We start from the raw sequence: 20,261 nt of genomic DNA, 5'->3' as shown, positions 1-20,261 counted from the left end.
GCTTGTTTTTAAAATGTCATGTAAGTACTATGTACAATTACACAAATAACTGGAATGTTTTCGTAGGACCAATGTAAATGACTAGTGCTCCTGGGATTTTTGTACATGAACATGAAAGTAGGAATGCAAATTCATCTGTTAAATACTATATTTTCCAAAATTAATAGGAAAAGTATTTCTTGCAGTTGCATAAGGTCAACGCACAGCTCTCCTACCAATGCCCTCATTGGTACTATGCAAATGTGATATGCCACCTGTGATCAAAAGTTTGTAGCCTTTACATCTAGTTAAGGTGTATAAGCTCATGTTTTGTATGTTCACCTTGGGTATTAAAAATAATGGTAAAAAATGGCCAGCCATGTTCAGTTAGCAGTTTCTTCATTCTTTTATCCAAAATGTTTTAAATGATTATTCTTCCTTTGGGTAACAGTAATTTTTTGGTGTTTAATATTGCCTCTACATTTCTGTGGCTAGGTTTCTATCCATGCTAGAGGAAGAGGTGTATAGTCAGAATTCTCCTATTTGGGACCCGGATTTCATGGTGTCTTCTTCTCGAACTGGCCAGCTAGGAATCCAAACCGGTAATTAATACATCTACAAAATCTTCCACTGAGAGAAAATGGTGAAATTATAAGCAGGCAGTATTGGAAATGCAGATTTATATGGCAGCCTCTGCTGAAACCAATAGCCTGAATAGCAGTCCATGTCCACAGGAAGCAGTTATTCTGGTTCCTTATGGAATGATGAAATACTGTCCTGTATATAGGCCTACAACTGCTATCTAACCTCAGAACATTTCATGTTTTCTTGCTGTAATAAATGGTCCAGCTGTCTTACTCTTTTAGTGCTCCCTCAAACATTGCCTGTTTCCGCTGATGCATTCTGCACCATGCCAACTGTTTATCAGCTCATTTCAGAGAAATACTTCTCCCCTGTCAGGGCTCCCCAGAATTCTCCTCATGGCTGTATTATGGAAACAGCACTTACAATTTTCAGGGAAATCTGGAAAAGATATATCTGTCTGAATGGATTTTAAATATTCTACATATTGCTCAGTAGTCTATCTACTAAACTACTGAAGTCCAGGTTGGAGATATTGAAGTATCTGATCTAGCTTTTCTTGGCTGTCACTTGAGGAAGCATTGTGGCTGTGTCTACACTACTACCTTCCTTCGAAGGAAGGATGGTAATGAGGCTGTTCGGAGTTTACTAATGAAGTGCTACCATGCACAGGCAGCACTTCATTAAGCAAATTCCCCTCTCCTGCCCCCCCGACCCCCACCGTGGCAACTCCAAAGTTTTAAACTTCAAAGTGCCAGAACGCATCTAGCCACGGTGCATCTGCCGGTACTTCGAAGTGCCGGGGCATCTTTGAAGTCCCCTTACTCCTCAAAATTTTGAGGAGTAAGGAGACTTCGAAGATGCCCCAGCACTTCGAAGTACTGGTGGGTGCGCTGCGGCTAGGCGCGTGCCGGTACTTCAAAGTTTAAAACTTTGGAGTTGCCGCGAGGGGGAATTTGCTTAATGAAGTGCTGCCTGTGCATGGTAGCACTTCATTAGTAAACTCCAAACAGCCTCATTACCATCCTTCCTTCAAAGGAAGGTAGTAGTGTAGACACAGCCTGTGAGTAATTCCTACTTTCTAACTAGAATTTGATCATATATATATGGACAGTGTTGGGGTATGGTGGAAGACATATTTAATACTGAAAAATAGGTCTGTAGAATACGTAAATAGTTAAAGGGCCAAGTGAAATTATACTGACACTGCCCCCACCACCAAATCCAAACTCTTTATGATGGTATAAGAGAGAGGCCCAATATAGTGCTTGCTTACAGAGGCTATTTCATCAGCCAATCTTCAGTACAGTTCAGTTTTTGATTTGTATACCACTGGTGTCAAAATAGCCAGGTTCTTCCCATGTTAATATATCAGAAAACAGTTGAAAGGGTGCATGTGTTCAGTTTCCAAGGAACATCCTTGTCATGAAATGATCAGTGCAGTGGTTTTCAAACTTCTTTGCCAATGACCCATCCGCTGAATGCAAACTTTTCCTTGGATCAGTCAACCACCCATTGTGACAAAATGCCTTTATCTCTCAATACCTTAAATACTAAATTATTCATGTTAGGCTACTGGAACTATAACCTAAGGTGTATGCGAGAATAATATGAAAGGAAATATTAATAATCAAAATAAAAAATTAAACAGGTTAAGTGCTTTAATTTTATTTTAGTTTACCAAAATAAAATGTTAATTTATATCTAAAAACAAAGGTTTCAACATTGTCCCTGTTTATGGCAGGGGTAAGGAAAGTTTTTTGGGTCAGGGGGCCACTGATCTACACAAAAATTACTGAAGGGGGCCCACACAAATTAGAGGCAACCCCACCCCAAATAACCAATCTCCCCAGTCCTCACTGATGTGGCCCCCAACTACCATATCTCACTCTCCAGCCCGTGGGGAGGGGGAGGTGGGAAAAGGCAACAGGGAGGACCAAGCTTCAGGGGTCCCCACAAGCTGGATTAACTCTTTTGGGGTCCCAGGGTTAGTAGATTATGTGAGTCACTCCAGGCTCTGTGGTGATGCCAAAAATGAGGGGTTCAGTGAATGGGAGGGGGCTACCAGGAAGTAGGTTAGGGCTTGGAGTGAGGATGGGGATCTGGATGGGAGGTAGGGTGCTGGAGCAGGCTAAGGGTGGGGTGTCTTAGAGGGTAGAAGGGTGCAGGAGCAAGCTGGGGGTGGGGTGTTTGGCTTGGGGGGGGAGGGTGCAGGGGAGGACTGAGAATCGGAAGTCTGGAAGGCAGCGGTGAGCTGGGGATGGAGTGTCTAGCCAGGGCGGAAGGGACAGGAGCAAGGCAGCATGCAGGAGCAGGCTGGGCGCAGGGTGTCTGGCCAAAAGAGTGGGTGCAGGGGCAAGGGTGGGTTCAGGGACTGCCAAGGAGGGAGGGAGGGAGAAGGAACAAGACAGGGTGCAGGAGCAGGTTGAGGGTAGGAGGCCCAGGAGTGGGAGGGAGGTCCAGGAGCAGACAGAGGCTGGGAGATCTGGGCAGGAGGGCAGCAGAAGGGGGATGGGGATGCAGGAGTTGGCCATGAGGGTAGTGGAGGGGTTGCTTACCTGACTCTGCTCTCCGCCACTCCCAGGTACTACCCTCTGCTGCTCCCATGAATGGTTTCTGGCACTACATTCACCCTACTAGTGGGTGGCGGAGCAACAGCACACAGCACCATGTTGCTTCTCCCCACGTGTCAGATTTGGCCTTTGGGGCTACCCTCACAGTGAGAAGCTGGTGCCAGGCAACAACCTTGTGGAGGTGGGGGTGCTCTAGGACAGAAATGCCACTGTGGGCTCCTCACGGTGTGTGTGTGTTGGGGTGAGCCCTGAGCTTTGCAGCCCACCTGTAAGGCACTTGCAGACCACTAGTGGTCCATGGACTGCAGTTTGAGAACCAATGGATTAGTGGCACTAAACAAATCTGAGCAAGCGGAGTTAAGTGTATTTTGGAAGGGGTGGAGAAGTGGGGTAGTTTTATTCTGAAAAAAAATTGTATAGCTGTTAGCAGCGCCCCCAGAGTTCCTTGCATTAGATTTGGTTTAAGCAGCATGTTCATAGAATCATAGCAATGCAGGGCTGTGGGGGACCACAAAAATACATCAAGTCCACCCCCCTGCACTCAGGTAGGACCAAGTAGAGCAATCGGACAGTTCAGTGAAGTCTTGCATGTCTTCCTAGAAGACCCTTTGTAGCTAGAGGCAAATCAATTCTTGACCTGGCAGAATACCAGCTAGCTAGTTGAGGAATTCCATTTTTCCTAGCTTTTGCACAATAATGCTGAAGAATAAAGCCTGATATTGGCAGTAGAGTAAAATTAGCTTTGTAATACAATGGAATGTGTTAGAACAGAATTTGTTGTCTGGAGCTTTTAGAAGATTTAGTTTGTAAATTCTCATCTGCTCACCAAGGAATTTGGCTTGCTGTGCAGTATAATTTAAAATACAATCAAACAGATCAGAATAAAGAAACCTTTCTAAAATGTACACAAATAGCATTTTTACCATGGTTTTAGATTGACAGTACATTGGATACTCACTATCTGTGTAACTCTTTGAAGTTAGTTGTTCTTCCAGACAGCGTTTGAGTGAATTCTAATGTCTTGAATATTTTTTCTCTTTTATGTTGCTTCAGTTATCAGTCCTCCCCCTGTGGCAAGGTCTGTGTCATATAATACAAGTCCTTCAGCTCTAGAACAACCCAACAGCGGAAATATGAGTCCTGCTTGCAAAGTTTCTTCTTGCCATGACCCACCTCTAGGTAATTTGAAAGGAAGTTGATCTTCTGTTTGGCCTAATTATCAGAACATGGTTTTATATTGTGTCAAATCTGCAGGTTTCTTTGTTTTTAATAGCTCTGGCATAGCTGAAATCCATAGATCCTGTTCCTTAGGGGGAAGGAGAAAACAAGTCAACTTTAAAGAATTGGTTTACTTTTTAATGTAGACAAATTCCAGCATGTTGAACACATCACGTGTTGAGCTCTGTGGCACATATCCACTGTTACGGAAAGCAAAATGGTGCCCACTTCTGTTCAAGCTCTCAGTTATTTACTGGACCATTGTTTTGTTTACAGATATGATTTAAAACTACCATGGTAATCCAGAAGGAAAACAAAATCAAAGGTGACCCAATTTTATTTTTAAAGAGGCAGTTTTAGGGTTACATGCTTCATGTTCCAAATAGTAGGAAGCAGATGGATATCTGCACATAACTGCTTGTGAACTTGGTTTTTTCCTGTAGTTTAAAGACATTTAAAGTCTTGTTACTGGCTTCCATTCCACTGCTATGTTCCCGCCTGTATTAGCATAAGGTGTTTGATTTAAAATGAGACAATTAAAACAACAACAACCAAAAATCTTTGCAATAAAAAATTCTTAACCCAGATTTCATCTCTTCATATGCTGTCTCCGTGTGCCAGTCTGTTTACTTGAAAGCTGTACATCTCAGTGTGATGCTTACTGGGGCATCGTAGCAGAGTAGAAGCCAGAGATCTGTGACCTAATACAAATAAAAGATAAATTTACAATCAGTCACATAGTGGATAATCTCTGCCTCTTGCTATTTGGGAGATTGAGCATTTAATTCATTTTTAAAAACAGTCTTCAGTTTGCCTTTACTACATTATGTCTGTGACTACACTAGAAAAATAACTTTGAAGTTGCTTATTTCAAAGTAAGCAACTTTGAAGTAGAGCGTCTACACACACTACTTCAAAGTCCAACTTCGAAGTAGGGCACTACTCCATTCCCGGGAATGGAGTAAGGACTTCAGAGTTGGATACCCTACTTCGAAGTAAGGGAAAATATGTGTATACTATCTGCTGGCTACTTCGATGTAGTGCTTAACTTCAAAGTTAACTTCAAAGTTAGTTCCTAAAGTAGACACACCCTACATATCAGTTTGTAATTAATATAGTGTTTTTAATGTATTTTGATGGGGGTTTTAATATCTGCTACTGCCTGGAGTCGGTCGATTGGACGCTGCTGGAAGCTACCTGGTCTGCTCAGGGCTGTGGTTCTGGGTGGTGTGGGTGCTGGTGTGCTGGTTGGCTGTCAGGAGCACCTGTAGTGTTCCCCTTTCATACTGAACAAAGTATAAAGTCTGAGATTCAAACTTGGACCTGTATTTGGGCAGGACATAACTGTTATATTTGTATTTATAGGACTTCCTTGCAACCTAACCATGCCAGCTTTTACTAAACTTCCCTTCCCACAACAAACATCTTTTGTTTTCTTTTTTCTTACATGACTCTTAGTAACATGAGCTGCCTGCATTAATCAACTTAAGCATATATTGTAGTTTCTTAGCAAGGCTCGTAGTGATTTCCTGGGACTCTGAGTAATGGGGTCAAACATAGCATAGACACATTAACAAAAAGATTGATCACATGTCAGTACTATAATTGTAAAACTGACTGCTTGCATTGCTGAAAAAGCACCTCAAATCTTAGTTCATTTACAGAAATCAGTTACACTGTGAAAGTGATTAGCTCCGGTCTTGTACATGATCTGATACAATGAAGCTTTCACTAGGCTAAATTCCTGCTGCTTGTGTCTTATAAATGGAGTATGTTCTTTGCCTGTGGCAACCTGTTTGGCCTTTAAATTATCCTTCCTTTTTGCTCTGATCTGATTTATAGGAGAGAAGAGAAAGAACACTGAAACTTATTCTCAGGAACATTCAAAAAGGCCACGAGTTGTAGGAGATATTCCTATTGAATTGATCAATGAAGTGATGTCTACAATTACAGACCCAACCGCGATGCTTGGGCCAGAGGTGAGAGAGGTACACCTGGCAATATTGAGGATTCGCTTTTGTAACCATTACAACGCAAATGGGATAATATAAGCTACTAGAATTTAAGGATCCATTTAATCATCACGTCTTGTTTTACTTGACTTTAAAATGAAAGAAAATGTTTGGTCTGTTTCTCATATGAAGTGTATTGTTTGGCAGAACAGTAAATAGGCAAAAACATCTTTTTTTTTCTATAATATGTATCATTTACAAAGATGCTTTGATAGCAGTGGTAGTAAAAAAAATGCTTACATTAGCTCTGAGTGCTTTCAGCTTGTTTTACAATGTGTTTTTACTACAGGGTAGTTCTATAATACTTCGTTGTTAATTGCAGATGTTTTGTATTTTCTCATGTCACTTTAAAACATGGGTGAAGCTGGTATAAATCTTGTAGCAGAATATTAGATCCAGATTGGAAACTTTTGGGAATTATAGCAGAGCTGTTTACTTTTTTCTTTAGCGAATATGTAGACGTCCTGAAGCTCAAAAATGGAAACAGCTCCCTTGCTTTTCCCTCCAATAGCTCTTCCCTTAATTGAGGAGGAGCGGGGGACATGGGAAACTGAATTGTATTCTACCCATTTTCTATATTAGTATACGCAGCATAACATGGCACACATGTTTTGGTTTGTGTTTCTGGCTCTTCCTTTTCTTCAGTCCCCTCATGATTATGTTTTGCCCATCTTTCATATTTGCCAATTCTCAGCTTGAGGTTGCAAAAGATTTGGATTTTTACAAGGTTTTTTTCCATCAGTCAGATTAAGCAGTTTGGGCAATGTTCATTGTGAATGCTGAGACAATCAGGATGCAGGGACTGGTGGTGAAAGGATGCCCAGTAGCTAAACTTTGTTCTGGAAAGCAAACAGTACATCAAAGTCTCGTCAAATGCAAAATAAATGTTACTGTGGGAACCACTGTAACTGTTGACAGTCCTATGTCTGTAGTGCGTTAGTTCCAAGGAGCACTAGCTATGCAAGTGTGTATTTTCCCAGATGGCATTAGAAATATTTTAGTATCCAACAAGTAGCTTTAACTTTTTTTCCCCCTTTTTATCCCATTTGAAAGGATAAGTGGCTGGGCTGGTTCACTCTGGTTACGGTTACACTACAGTGATCTATCAACAGAAATCACTGTTGGAAGAGATTTCCTGACAAAACTTCTCTTGACAGAGTGCGGGCACACACAAGCCAACTGAGAGAGCTGGGTTCTGTTGATGGAGCAGCTGGACTGCCTGACTGCTCTCTCGACAAAACAGGCACGCAGAAGCACAGCAGACAGAGCTGCCCATTGTTGTGAATATCAAGAGGAGGCCCCCCCAGACCGTCCATACAGCTTTTTTGTTGACAGAATTTGTCAACAGCAGTGTTATGCCTCAAAGCTTTGAGGCAGAATGCTGCTGGCAAAAGTGCTCTGTTTTGTCCAGATACTGTAGACAAATCCCATTTTGTGTGTGCATGCTCCGTGAGTTTTATCAACAAAACCAGGTTTTTGCAGGCAAAACTCACTAGTGTAACTGTTGAGCTTTCATACCTTTTCATTTAATTCACTATAATAAACCTAAATATTTAAAAAGAAAATACAGCCATCCATAGGAGCCACAAAGGTATTTTTCCAGTATTGCTATTATGTGATCTTCCACAATAGTTGCCAATATAAAAGCAAACACATTTCTTCATGGGAAGGTGCTATACTAGTAGAAGTTGATAAACAAATTGGCTATATTAGTTTTTTCCCCATTCAGAAATGGACACACAGTTGTCAAATTTTAGATGCAAAATTAGAAGAAAATGAACAGTTTGCAAATTCTTAAGGCAGTTCTATAATTAAGGAAAGCAAAAATAAAATAACAACTCTGTCAGGCTTGTTTGACAAGAGTCACTGTTTATTTAATACACACAGGCAGCTCTGTTTGTAAAAGGATGAATGGGAGGCTTAGAACACTTGGGAAATTTAAGACAATATCTCCTCAAGCTCTGTCTAATGTATTTTTGTTCCCGTTTTGCATGATACAGACTAACTTTCTGTCAGCACATTCAGCCCGGGATGAAGCAGCAAGACTAGAGGAGCGTCGTGGAGTGATTGAATTTCATGTAGTTGGAAATTCCCTGAACCAAAAGCCAAACAAAAAGATTATGATGTGGCTAGTTGGTTTACAGAATGTATTCTCCCATCAGCTACCCAGAATGCCAAAGGAGTACATTACACGCCTGGTCTTTGATCCGTTAGTATCTTCTTTCTCATGTGTCAGAGTCTGTAATGTGCTGTAGAAATTAAAAAAAAAGGATAAGCTTACAGGACAAAAAAGACAGAAAGTATGTCTCTTCTAAGCTTGCTTTACTATTTTCAAACAGAGATTGAGCCTGGCAGATATAATCAGGTTGCTACTTTTCCAAATTTACTGAATACAAATATAATCAGAAGGTGTGTGAAATCTGGAAATCATCTTTATCATTGCTGTCATGAAAGTTAAAGATTATTAACAGTGATTTTTGGCTAATGCAGCCAATGGATGTAGGACAGGTTTTCCAAGATCTTCATATCTGTGATAAAATTCAGGAACCTCTCCATAAACAGTTATGAAGGGTTCACTGGTGACAGTGTTGTCCTTTTAACTGCTAGCACATAGCATAAGTGATGTTGAAGTAGAGATTTCTTTTGTTTTTTGTGTGCTTTTTGGGAATAGGTGCTTAGAAATACCTACAACAATTGACTGCCTGATTATCTCTGCTGGAAGTTAATCACTTAAGCTCTGTAGAGTGACACAGGGAATCGGGCATCTGTTAGTAAAGGCTGAATGTCCTGAAGCTCAGTTAAATCTTAATTTAGCCAGGGTACAGTCCTGATAAGAAATGTGGTGTAAATGTATAACTTATAATGACAAAGCCAAAAATACTATTTCATGGGGCATTTTACATTATATGCAGAACATGATAGTGGTTAATCAGCAGCTGTTCCGTAGATACAAGCAATTGGTTTAAACAAAGACATCTCTAATTGCTTTTGGAAAGCAAAGAATAAAATTTCTGAGGGAAAGATGGCACCTATGCAATGCACAGGTGCTAAGGCTGTCATTATTTTATTGATTCAGAAAACACAAGACGCTTGCATTGATAAAAGATGGTCGTGTGATTGGTGGTATCTGTTTCCGGATGTTTCCATCTCAAGGATTTACAGAGATTGTTTTCTGTGCTGTGACTTCTAATGAACAAGTCAAGGTAAAGATAATATTAAAAATTGATTTATTGTATAGTTGATTGTCTGAGTTCTGTGGGGCCAGAACTCAGTAATGGACCATAGTCATATTTTTGGAATCCTGGTCTTACTTCCCTTTCCTGTCCAGGATCACTAGGTGATCTATTTAACACACAAAACAATTCAACTGCCTATAAATGCTCTAGGTCTTCATAGTAATTAAAAACATCTTCCATCATCACACCAATCTGTTGGCTCCCATTATTGTGCTCCCCACAGTTCAGTCTTCACTGACTAGCCTTATGTCATCTTATTATAACATTTGTAGTTGAGTGAAAATGGGCATTCTGTTTGTGAAGCAGCAATGCAATGGACTACAGCCTTAAATTACTTGAGTTAAAAATACATTTTTCAATAAGCCAGCATAATCTCACATCTAAAATAAATGGGCATATTACATAACTCTCCAAGAGTGTACTGGGAGAGGATTTAAGTGTTAGGCCCTGTCTACACTATAGGCCATACAGTGGGATGCTGTAGCCCAGGGCTGATCAAACTTTTCATGTTGGGCCCCACTTTTCATCCCTGAAATTAGCAGGGCTCTCCCAATCTGTCTGATGTAATCCAAGCCAATGGAAATTTCAATTGTGTTCATGTGAAAGAAACCCCTTTAAACATGTGTAAGAAAATGAGTATGTAGAATATAAAAACTTTATTAATCAGTATATAAATGTGTATGCGCATACATAAAAACAATAACATATGTCAACATATTTAATGAGATGGATAAGATTGAGACCCAGGAGTTGGTAGTACTACTCCCCACCTTTATGAAATTTCATGCCCCTGCAAGGGAGTCTGCCCCCCACTTTGTGCACTCGTGCAGTAGCTCCTGGTGTAGAGAGGCTTCCTAGAGTGACAGAAGGGGAGTCTCCATTTTTATAGAGACTCCACCTCTCCAAGCAAAAGCACCAAGTTTGACTGAAACATTTTTCTGTTGACCTAGCTATGTCCACACCAGGGGTTAGGGCAGCACAGCTGTGTACTTGGGAGAGTAGCTGTTTGATGCCTCCAAGCACTGAAGCTATGTTGATCTAATTTTCATATGAGGCCTGAAGAATGAACTTCTCTTTTAAAAGAATGAACAGTGTAAAAGTACAGAAAGAGATTTCCCTTTAGTGGAGGATTTCAGGTCAATCAAAATTATGGCTGTTAGATTTCATTCTCTTTCTGTATGGTGCTGTAGCTGTTGATTCACCCATCTGTGTTTATGGATGACACAGAAACTAATTTAGAGTTCACATTACAGAGTTGGCAAAAGTTTTGTGCTACATTCAGGCTCTTGGAAACAAAGAGCCAGGGTGAGGGAATAGCAGAGTGGGAGTTGAATGCTTTTTGAGCATTAAGTGCTAAATTCAAGCTTTAGAGAGAGAGATTCACTCTGCAACAACAGTTCTACCTCCCAAGAAACAGTTGTCAAAAGTAGCTGCTTAAACTGAATGCGTGCATGAGCACTTTGGTGCACAGTTATCAGTTTTACACTCCTGGGTGCTAGTTAGCATATTTACGTATTTGAGACAACTACATGTGAAAACTGGGCTTCCTATGTTCCTTTCTGTAGAAGGTGGCCACGACTCACAGTTAACTCAGAAAATGATTACAAATGGCTCTTAGCCTCTTCCTTGCTGAAAAGCACTTCCTTTTTTTCTGAACTTTTACATAGATGGACTAAGTAAAATGGAGGGCATTTTTTTTTAAAGTTGGCTTTTGAAAGTTGAAACAGTTTTGAAGCAGCTGCATGTGAACGATAGCTTGCATAGTCTTATAACTTCTGTGTATAAATATTCAGTGGCAGCATTTTTGTGCAAATGAATAAAATTTGAAGAAATGAATTCACATAAGATAGCTAAATTAAAAATTATCTCTAGGATAAAATGTGCCATGTATATGTGATGTCACAGTTATTGTCAGAATTCATTAAACATTCCTTAAAGTCTCAGATGTGACACCCGATAGGCTGTCAGACAAAATAAACTGGAACTCTTGCAGTAGGACACTAAACTTGTGACTAGGGAATGATGGGCACAAAAAACGTCGGTGTATATCTAGACTGCATTTAAAAACCCATGTCTGACCCATACCAGTTGGCTTGGTTGAATGGGCTGTTTAATTGTGGGGAAAATGCTGGGGCTTGGCCTTCAGTCTGGGCCCTAGGACCCAGGAAGGTGGGAGGGTTCCACAGCTTGGGGTAGACAGAGACTGAATGTCTACATTTTGGTTAAACATCATCTTAGCCTGAGCCCTGCAATTAGAGTCAGCTGGCATGAACCAGTTGTCAGTGTCCGATTTCAGCGTAGCCATACTCTTAGTAAGTCTTTAACTTTACTGTGTGAATTGTTCTCCTACAAAGAAATAAGCTTGGCTGGCACTCACATTTCCAGTTGCTAGCTTATAAAAAGGTTTTTCATTACATTTCAATCACAATTTCTCCTATTTAAATAAACTCTTGTAAACTTAGAATTGGAACACTGAAAATCCCTTTAGTTCTTTAGCACTTCTGAGACTGCGAAAGAACTTTTGGGGCCACTCAACAGTCTGTCAGTTGTCATATTAGGTATTTGATACCTGAAATACTCTTTGAAAAGTGAAACAGGGGTCCTGTTGTAGTACTTTCTTACAGTTCAGGAATATGCAGTTTAGGACATAATCTGGGATTGTAATATTAAATGAGAAATCAGTAAAAGGTCCCCCAGCTTTTAAAGGATAGCCACTGAGAATAAGATGATGCACAAGTATTATGCCCATGGTGACTGTCTTTTTCAAATATTTGTCATTATTAAGTATTCTGTATTAAATTTCTAATATTTATCTCTGATATATCTGTTGCCATTTTCCTGAAGCCATTAAAGATTGTTGATCATACAGAATGTTGCACTTTCCATTTTGTAGTTTATTGCCCTAGCTTATGTCTAAGCCGAAGAAGTCTTCTAATCTTTGAATGAAGTAAGACCACAGATATGTTTCCTAGAGACTTTTAAAAGGCTCCAGTTTTTTTATCCATTGCCTCACTAATGACAACATAAGCAGGAATGATGAATTCAGTTAAATTGTATGCAGTTAGCATAAAATACTCTGATTCATCAGTTATTTTTCATCACAAAGGCTATTTGGAAATGTAAATAGCATATTTACTTTCTGCAAGATTATTCACTTTTAGCTACATTAGTGCATAATTTTCTTCTGTTTCTGAATGAGAATGGGGATTTTTTATGTTTGGAGTAAGAGCACGTCTTTATTCATTATCTATTAATTTATATTGTGGAAGTGCTTAGAGTCCTGAGAGATCAGGTCTCCATTGTACATGCGTATATTGCACCTATAATAAAAAGATCGTACCTGCCCCAAAGAGCCTAGTGATTGAAAAAAAAAAAAAGAAGTGGGTAAGAGGATAACGTAACAATGAAACTATCATGATTAACATAAGGAACAACATAGGTAGTACAACAACTGTATAGCTGTTACAAAGTGTGTTGTAAAGTGACCTGGCCAAAATAAGTTTTAAGGAAAAATGTATTTCTCTGATACATCATTGTAACATCTGAGCACCTTTAGCTTTGGTTAGTTCCCAAGATTTTGACACTGTATACTTGATATTTAATTCTGAATTACAACAGTCTGAAAAAATTACTGGTAGGTTAACATTCTGCTCCTCAAGAGAGCTGAGGTTGTTTCTTTTAGAGCAAAGTGAATCAGTAATTAGAAGTTATGACAATCTGTGTCCTCCATTAGTTTGCATATGTGACCTTGTAAGTATTGTGAGTAGTTCAATTTTTGCTTATTCTCTCTACATTATGAACCTGAGTTACTTGAGTACAGCTCTAGAGGAGTACTTCCTTCAAAGGACAGTTGAAGGCAGAGTCTATCCCTTACCCCGCAGTTTCTGATGCATGTGACACCAAAAAAATTTTCCTCATGAGCTGAATTCCCTTAACTGTTTCCACATAGGGTTATGGAACTCACCTAATGAATCATCTGAAAGAGTATCACATCAAACATAACATTCTCAACTTTCTCACATATGCAGATGAATATGCAATTGGCTACTTCAAGAAACAAGTAAGTCAGCCTAAGAAAATTTTTCAGCTAGTTAAATGTAGAAATGCTAAGTAAAATGTATTAGCAGTTTTTGATATCTAAGCAGTTGGATAATATGTGCAGTGTCTTTTTATTTTAATGTGTAAAATATGTTCTGTGTTAGCCAAAGTTAAAATATTGTCTTCATAGAACACTCTGTTTGGAAGGGAAAATCTAAATATATTTGCTGATTGCATAATACTCTCAATGAAGCGTTTTAAAAAGTCACAGCTGAACTTGGCTAATATAAATTCACTTTCTGAGTTCCTAGTGGTATATTAAAAAGCTGTTACCAGCTCCATGCACTTAATAAATCACAATTAATTTGGATTAATAAATCACTATTAATTTGGAAGGAGTTTGAGGTAGGACAGAAGTATGTGGTAATCTAGTATTCTTACCACACTGAACAGAAATAGATTTAGAGCCTTATCTTGTGTCTCTTTTTGCTCACAAATCATACTGAAATCAATGAGCTATGCCATCAAACATTTTAGTCTAGTATGTGGTGACTGTGTGTTTTATTCTTTCTTGATCTTCCTTTAAAATAGATAGTAAATAAGAAGTCAGTTGAGCATTGAAGCACCAGTCTTATTTTTGGGTCTGCCAGCAAGGACCCATATACAGATCTGTTAACTTCATTCTGAGTGTGTGTGGGAGGTCTGTGGTAACAGACCCAAAGACAGCACTAGAGCCTGCTTTGGAAAGTTTAAACAAAAACAAAATAAGACATTATGCTAGCCTAAGAAAAGCCTTAGGGAAGTGGCCAAAGGGGAGTCAAGTTTCCTCCTCGGTTTTTTGTCAGGGAATTGTGAGGTATGTTCACCTGTAGTATGTGTGGGTGTAGTGCAATGTGGAGTTCTGACTCCCATATGCTGTAATTTCTGGAACTTTTTTTGGTTTTATGTTTTTATTTTTATTTTTTGCACTTGATTTTTACGTGAGTGGTTAGGCTGGCTGTTTTGTTCTTTTAGGGCACAGTGTGGAAGTGTTACTTGGGCAAAACTGTTATTGACTTCAGCAGAAACCTTGCCCGACTCATGGCTGCAGGATTGAGACCCTTTAGTGTAATGCTGAAGTAGAGCTGAAAGTTGCCTTTATTTGAATCTGTAAACATCTTACTTTGAATGAAAATCTGTGTCCCCCCTACCTTCTCCCTGGCCAACATAACTGGTTACAGTTTGGAGTTTGTTTCCATTTCTGCTATAGGCCATGATCTTGCATTTGAGTAACTGACTACATGTGTGTAAAACTACAGGTTGAACCTCTCTAGTCTGGCACCCTTGGGACCTGACCAGTGCTGACCCACAGGAGGTCAGTATTGGCTGCTTCTACATTCACCCCCTCCCGTTGGAGGTGGCATGGTAATGAGACAATTCAAAGCAGGCTAATGAAGCGCTAACATGCATATTCAGTGTCTCATTAGCATAATGACCGCTGCAAAAATTTTGAAGTGTAGGCTTCGAATTGCAGATTCGATCTGTATCTGATCTAGTTCTGTGGGAGTAAGAGAATGTTGAAGTGGGGTGCTTATTTCAAAGCTGTCGCCATCTTCACTGTCAATCTGCAATTCAAAGTCTGCATTTCAAAATTTGCATGGCTGCATTATGCTAATGAGGCTCTGAATATGCACGTTAGCACCCTGTTAGCCTCTTTGAATTGCCTCATTACCATGCCACCTCCGACGGGAGGGAGGAGTGTAGAAGCAGCCATTGTCTAGCAGAATTACCCTGCTCACTGGGCTCTTAGAAGATATTTAGGGGGTACATTGGATAAATTGGAGCTAATTAACAGCACAGAACACTGAGAGCCAGGATTGGTGGCTATAAATGAACTTTATGGGACTGCAGAAAACTCGGCCATACCTATAATAAGTGAACACACAGCTAACTAAAATCATCCCAGACAGTGGTTGTTACTGGACCAGAGAGTGTCATATTAGAGAAGTTCAACCTGTATGTACAGTCTAAAGTATTGATACACCTGGAATCTTGGTCTGTAGCCCCCTGCTTTTGACATTTTGACAGTGTGATGAATTTGATTATAATTGATAATTGTTTTTTCTAACATGATTGTAAAAAAAACTGCATCATATCAATTTGAGTTTATCATTTCTTAGGGTTTCTCCAAAGATATTAAAGTACCAAAAGCAAAATATGTTGGCTATATCAAGGATTATGAAGGAGCCACTTTAATGGGATGTGAATTAAATCCAAGGATTCCCTACACTGAATTTTCTGTCATCATTAAAAAGCAAAAAGAGGTAATAATGATGTAAGGTATTGTTTGTAAATATTAACATTTTTTAAAAAAAAACCACATTTAAAATGGCTTATGAAATATTTTTAGAACACGTCAGTCAGCACTCAAATCTCTTCATGAGAATCTGGGGAAAAGGGTGTGGGTGTATGTGGTGGTGGTGCTGATGGTTTTGTTTTTGAAAGGGATGCATTAGTAAATGGCATCTCTCATTAACACAAAGCACCTTTCACGGTTTGAATAGTAACAGAGAGGGAGCCATGCTAGTCTATACACTATCAAAACAAAAAGCAGTCAAGTAGCACTCTAAAAACTAGCAAAATAGTTTATTAGGTGAGCTTTCGTGGGACAGACCCACTGCCTCAGACCATAGCCAGACCAGAACAGACTCAATATTCTTTGTGCCTTAAATATTGAGTCTGTTCTAGTATGGCTATGGTCTGAAGAAGTGGGTCTGTCTCACGAAGCTCACCTAATAAACTATTTTGCTAGTCTTTAAAGTGCCACTTGACTGCTTTTTGTTTTCACAGTTTGAGATTTTGAAATGGAACAGGTGCTTCTAAAAAGTGGAGTCTGAATGGTGTTCACATTCAGTGAAACTTTTGTTGACAAGTCAGTCCTGCATTCTTTAGGTATCCAAAATGCTCACTGATTCAATGGGAGTCTGGACTGGACAAGGACTATAAGAGCAGGATTCTGTTACGTGTTTCACTGCCACAGTTTTCTTTCATGTCCTGATACTTTGACTTTGAGCCAGTCAACTACTTTCCTTGGCTTTAAAAACTAAAACATTCTCCCACCTTTTCTCGACTCTGTTCTTACAGATCATTAAAAAGCTGATTGAAAGGAAACAAGCACAGATTCGAAAAGTCTATCCTGGCCTTTCCTGCTTCAAAGATGGAGTGCGACAGATTCCTATAGAAAGCATTCCTGGAATTAGTATGTACTAGCCTTCCTTTTATTACATCAAAACAGCCACACCCCAAGATTAGAGAACTTTGAATTTCCCAGTATTGTCTTTCTAATAGGCTTCAGGTTTGTTAATATGATATAAAACATGCAGGAGTATTCTCTCCTGTTTTAGAGATTTTTCTAAGGCATTTTATTATATTGCTTCTCTTTATATATTTATTTAATTCTTCCCCCTTTGTTTTGCTTCACAGTACAGTCAATATTTCCTTTCTGGTCCATCTTATGTCTGCAACCCTAGACTGTAATACAGCCTATACTAAATAGATACTTATTTGAATCAAGAAACACAACAAAACTACAACCAATTTATTTTTTCAGTTGTCTTGGTGACATATTTTGTGTTCATAGGAAATAATTTTGTTGAATCATTTTAACATCTATTTTCTTTCCATAGAAGTGGCTGATTATGATAAAAATGGTACAGATTTTTTTAAAAAAACAGTGCTTTCCTTGTTGAGCATGTTAGAGTATACTTGACTATGTTGTGCGGGAAATTAGGTGATGTTGGAACTAGCATGTTGTAGTTTTATTAGGTTTAGTCTTTAGAAAGCTTTTATTGAGGGAATGATGTGTTTTTATTAAATTTAACTTTCAAGAAGTTCTCATGTAATGTTTAATTTTGTTGGTGTGCAGGAGAGACTGGCTGGAAACCAAGTGGAAAAGAGAGGGGGTAAGTACTGCTTGGACAAAGGATAGTGATGAAGCAGTTTGGGAATCCTTTGAGAGCAAACATCTCTAAACTGAGTAACTTTCAAATATTTCTTTACACGTATCACGAAACTGAGATAAGGGTGTCTGCTGTAGAATAGCACTTGAGCATTGTTTTTCCATTAATGATAAAAGATTTTAAATTTGTGAGTTGGTCATATGTACGGTGTAGCATAAGAGATGAGCTTTATCTTCTTTATTAATATTTTCTTTCAAGTAAAGAACCCAGAGATCCAGATCAGCTTTATAGCACATTGAAAACCATCCTGCAGCAAGTGAAGGTGGGTACTCGTTTTTGTTTACCTACTTTAAAGATTTTGAAATGATTTCCAATATGGAGTTTCCATATTAGATACCTTACTTTTTTCTTTACTAAAGAGCCATCAAAGCGCTTGGCCCTTCATGGAACCTGTGAAGAGAACAGAAGCTCCTGGATATTATGAAGTTATAAGGTTTCCCATGGGTAATGCCATTAACATTTTTAAAATATAAACTTAAAGATCTATCTAGCTGGAGACGTGAGACAAATATAGTAATCAGGATTAATTTTTATGTTTTCTCATGTATTGCTTGCAGTGTGGTGCTCAACAGTGGCAAAAATATATTGCTGTCAGTTGAACTGTATGAACACTTCGTAGCTTCAGTGAAGCACCTATATTATGTACTCCTGTAAGAGAACACAAAATAATATAGTGTCTCAAAAGATCCCAGCAAGCTGTTAATAAAGGCCTATATTAGCATCTTTTAGCTGAATATTAGGGTTAAAAGACCCATAAAGATGTGATCTCATGCACAGGGTAATTGTCCATTGCATACAGTGAACCCCCAATATGCACTATTTTGACTTACGCTTTACTTGCGTTAAGGCATCTTAAGTGCAAGTCTAAATCCCCTCCTCCACTCCAGCCTCTGGCTTCCCCAGCTGCAGGGAGCTGGGGAGAAGCCACTCTGCAGTGGCTGTCTGCCCACCTGGCTGGGGGAAGCTGGGGAGAAGCCGTGTCTGGCTCCCAGCAGAGCCACTATGGGAGCCAACTGATTATCACTGGTAAGTTCTTCAGCTCCTCCAAGCCCAGGGGAACTGGGAACCAGGCAGCAGCCCCCTCCCCCCACCCCCCCGACTTACACAAAATTTGAGTTACGTGGGGTGCACAGGAGTGCAACTCTTATATAACTCAGGGGTCTACTAGACGCTGTTGTGTACTTTTATCTAACTTTGCTTTAAAAAAAAAGACAAAATTTCCAGACTTACCTGAGTGACTTAGAAGTTGAGGTCCTATCACCTGGCCCATGTGGAAGAAAGAAGAGGCAATGGGTATGCGTCCAAAACTTTGTTCTTTTAAAATGTCTGGGAGTACCTGACTGTAAATTGTACTGTGCAAGTCTTCATTCTTTCCTTAATCATTTGCACAGACTACCCAACCTGATTATGTACGCTTACGTACCACGATGTAACATTATAACCTACCTCCTGTGCTCCACCAAGTCTGTGGGGAAGGCAACTCCGACCCCCACCCCCACCAAAAAAATCTCCCAACACCTCATCCTGGAAGAAGACTTCTCTGTGATTGGCTTGAGTGTAAATATCCGCTCCCACCCCTACACACAGTTTTCTGGTCAGCAGCAAGGGCAACTGTGTGGTAGTCTCCTAGCCTGTCCCCAGCTACTATGTCCTGTAAACTTCCCCCACTATGCCATTCATTTAACTTTTAAAATTCAAATTGAAGTCAAGGGCTTGTTTCAGTTATATCTCAGCCCACATGCTGTTGTCATAACCAGTCTTACAGCTTCTTTATTTTGAGATTTTGAAAATCTGTGTGTGCTTTTGTTCATGCTTCTGTTGCAACACAATTGCTATTGAAAACATTGAATTTTTATTTTGCCTTTGGCTGCTGTGCTGTACAATCATAGATAATGATTCCATCCTGATCTAAACAGATGCTTATTTGTTTTGTGGCACCACAGAACTAAAACAGAATCAAACTATGCATTCATTGCCATCTTCCTTCCCACTGCTTCTAATCAGAGCACTTTGTCTTGTTATTGGAGAATAGAACACAAGAGGCCACGGTCAGTGACTCCGTGAATCAGTCTCTACCTCAGAGAAAGCCCTCTGCTGTCTGGCTGTTCCAAAAGGACAGGAGACACTGAATGTGGCTTACTTTAGGCTGCAACTGTGTTATGAACTGTCTGGGAGTACCTGATAGATAAAAGCATACAGTGCAAGTAACTCTGTGACTATTTCAGGATCTACGTAGAGTGGGGAAAGAGTTTCGTAAGCTCCCCGCACCCTTTTTCCTCCTCTTTTCCAGCCAACATGATGCTGGGACCTTATCCTCCCACCTTGAGTAGGGGTTGTAGTGGAGGATTGATTCCTTGCCTTATCAGTTAGAGGGTAAAAGTGGGCTTTAAAAGGGGGTGAGTCTCTGCTGTACCAGTCATAGGTGCCTTCCCTTCTCCCACATCCCCGTTTCTGCACCTTTAACAATTACCTCCTTCAAACCCTTTACTAAACCATTTATATGATCATAGAGTCCCTTCCTACAGAGTACCTGCACTGGACATTTGCCCCAGGCTTACAGAATGAGTAGTGGCGTCACAGCCTGACTCATGTTCTTTGCTGGCCTCAACTAAGCTCTTCCCTTCC

General features: G+C 39.7%; 1 protein-coding gene across 1 annotated transcript in view; it reads left to right on the top strand.

The window, feature by feature from the left end:
- KAT2B (lysine acetyltransferase 2B) overlaps window positions 1–20,261 on the top strand; it is a 62,263-nt gene that overhangs the window by 34,265 nt on the left and 7,737 nt on the right. The window contains exons 7-17 of the mRNA XM_074984481.1: window positions 475–581; window positions 4,188–4,313; window positions 6,195–6,331; window positions 8,365–8,573; window positions 9,441–9,567; window positions 13,550–13,660; window positions 15,798–15,941; window positions 16,762–16,876; window positions 17,543–17,579; window positions 17,835–17,898; window positions 17,996–18,080. Coding sequence (XP_074840582.1) covers window positions 475–581; window positions 4,188–4,313; window positions 6,195–6,331; window positions 8,365–8,573; window positions 9,441–9,567; window positions 13,550–13,660; window positions 15,798–15,941; window positions 16,762–16,876; window positions 17,543–17,579; window positions 17,835–17,898; window positions 17,996–18,080 — 1,262 coding nt within the window. The remainder of the gene's footprint in view (window positions 1–474; window positions 582–4,187; window positions 4,314–6,194; window positions 6,332–8,364; window positions 8,574–9,440; window positions 9,568–13,549; window positions 13,661–15,797; window positions 15,942–16,761; window positions 16,877–17,542; window positions 17,580–17,834; window positions 17,899–17,995; window positions 18,081–20,261) is intronic.

The sequence above is a fragment of the Carettochelys insculpta genome, chromosome 2 (genome assembly GCF_033958435.1).
Source record: "Carettochelys insculpta isolate YL-2023 chromosome 2, ASM3395843v1, whole genome shotgun sequence".
NCBI classification, from domain to species: Eukaryota; Metazoa; Chordata; order Testudines; family Carettochelyidae; genus Carettochelys; species Carettochelys insculpta.
Note: the sequence above shows the minus strand (reverse complement) of the source record. Positions and strands in the feature narration are given on the sequence as shown.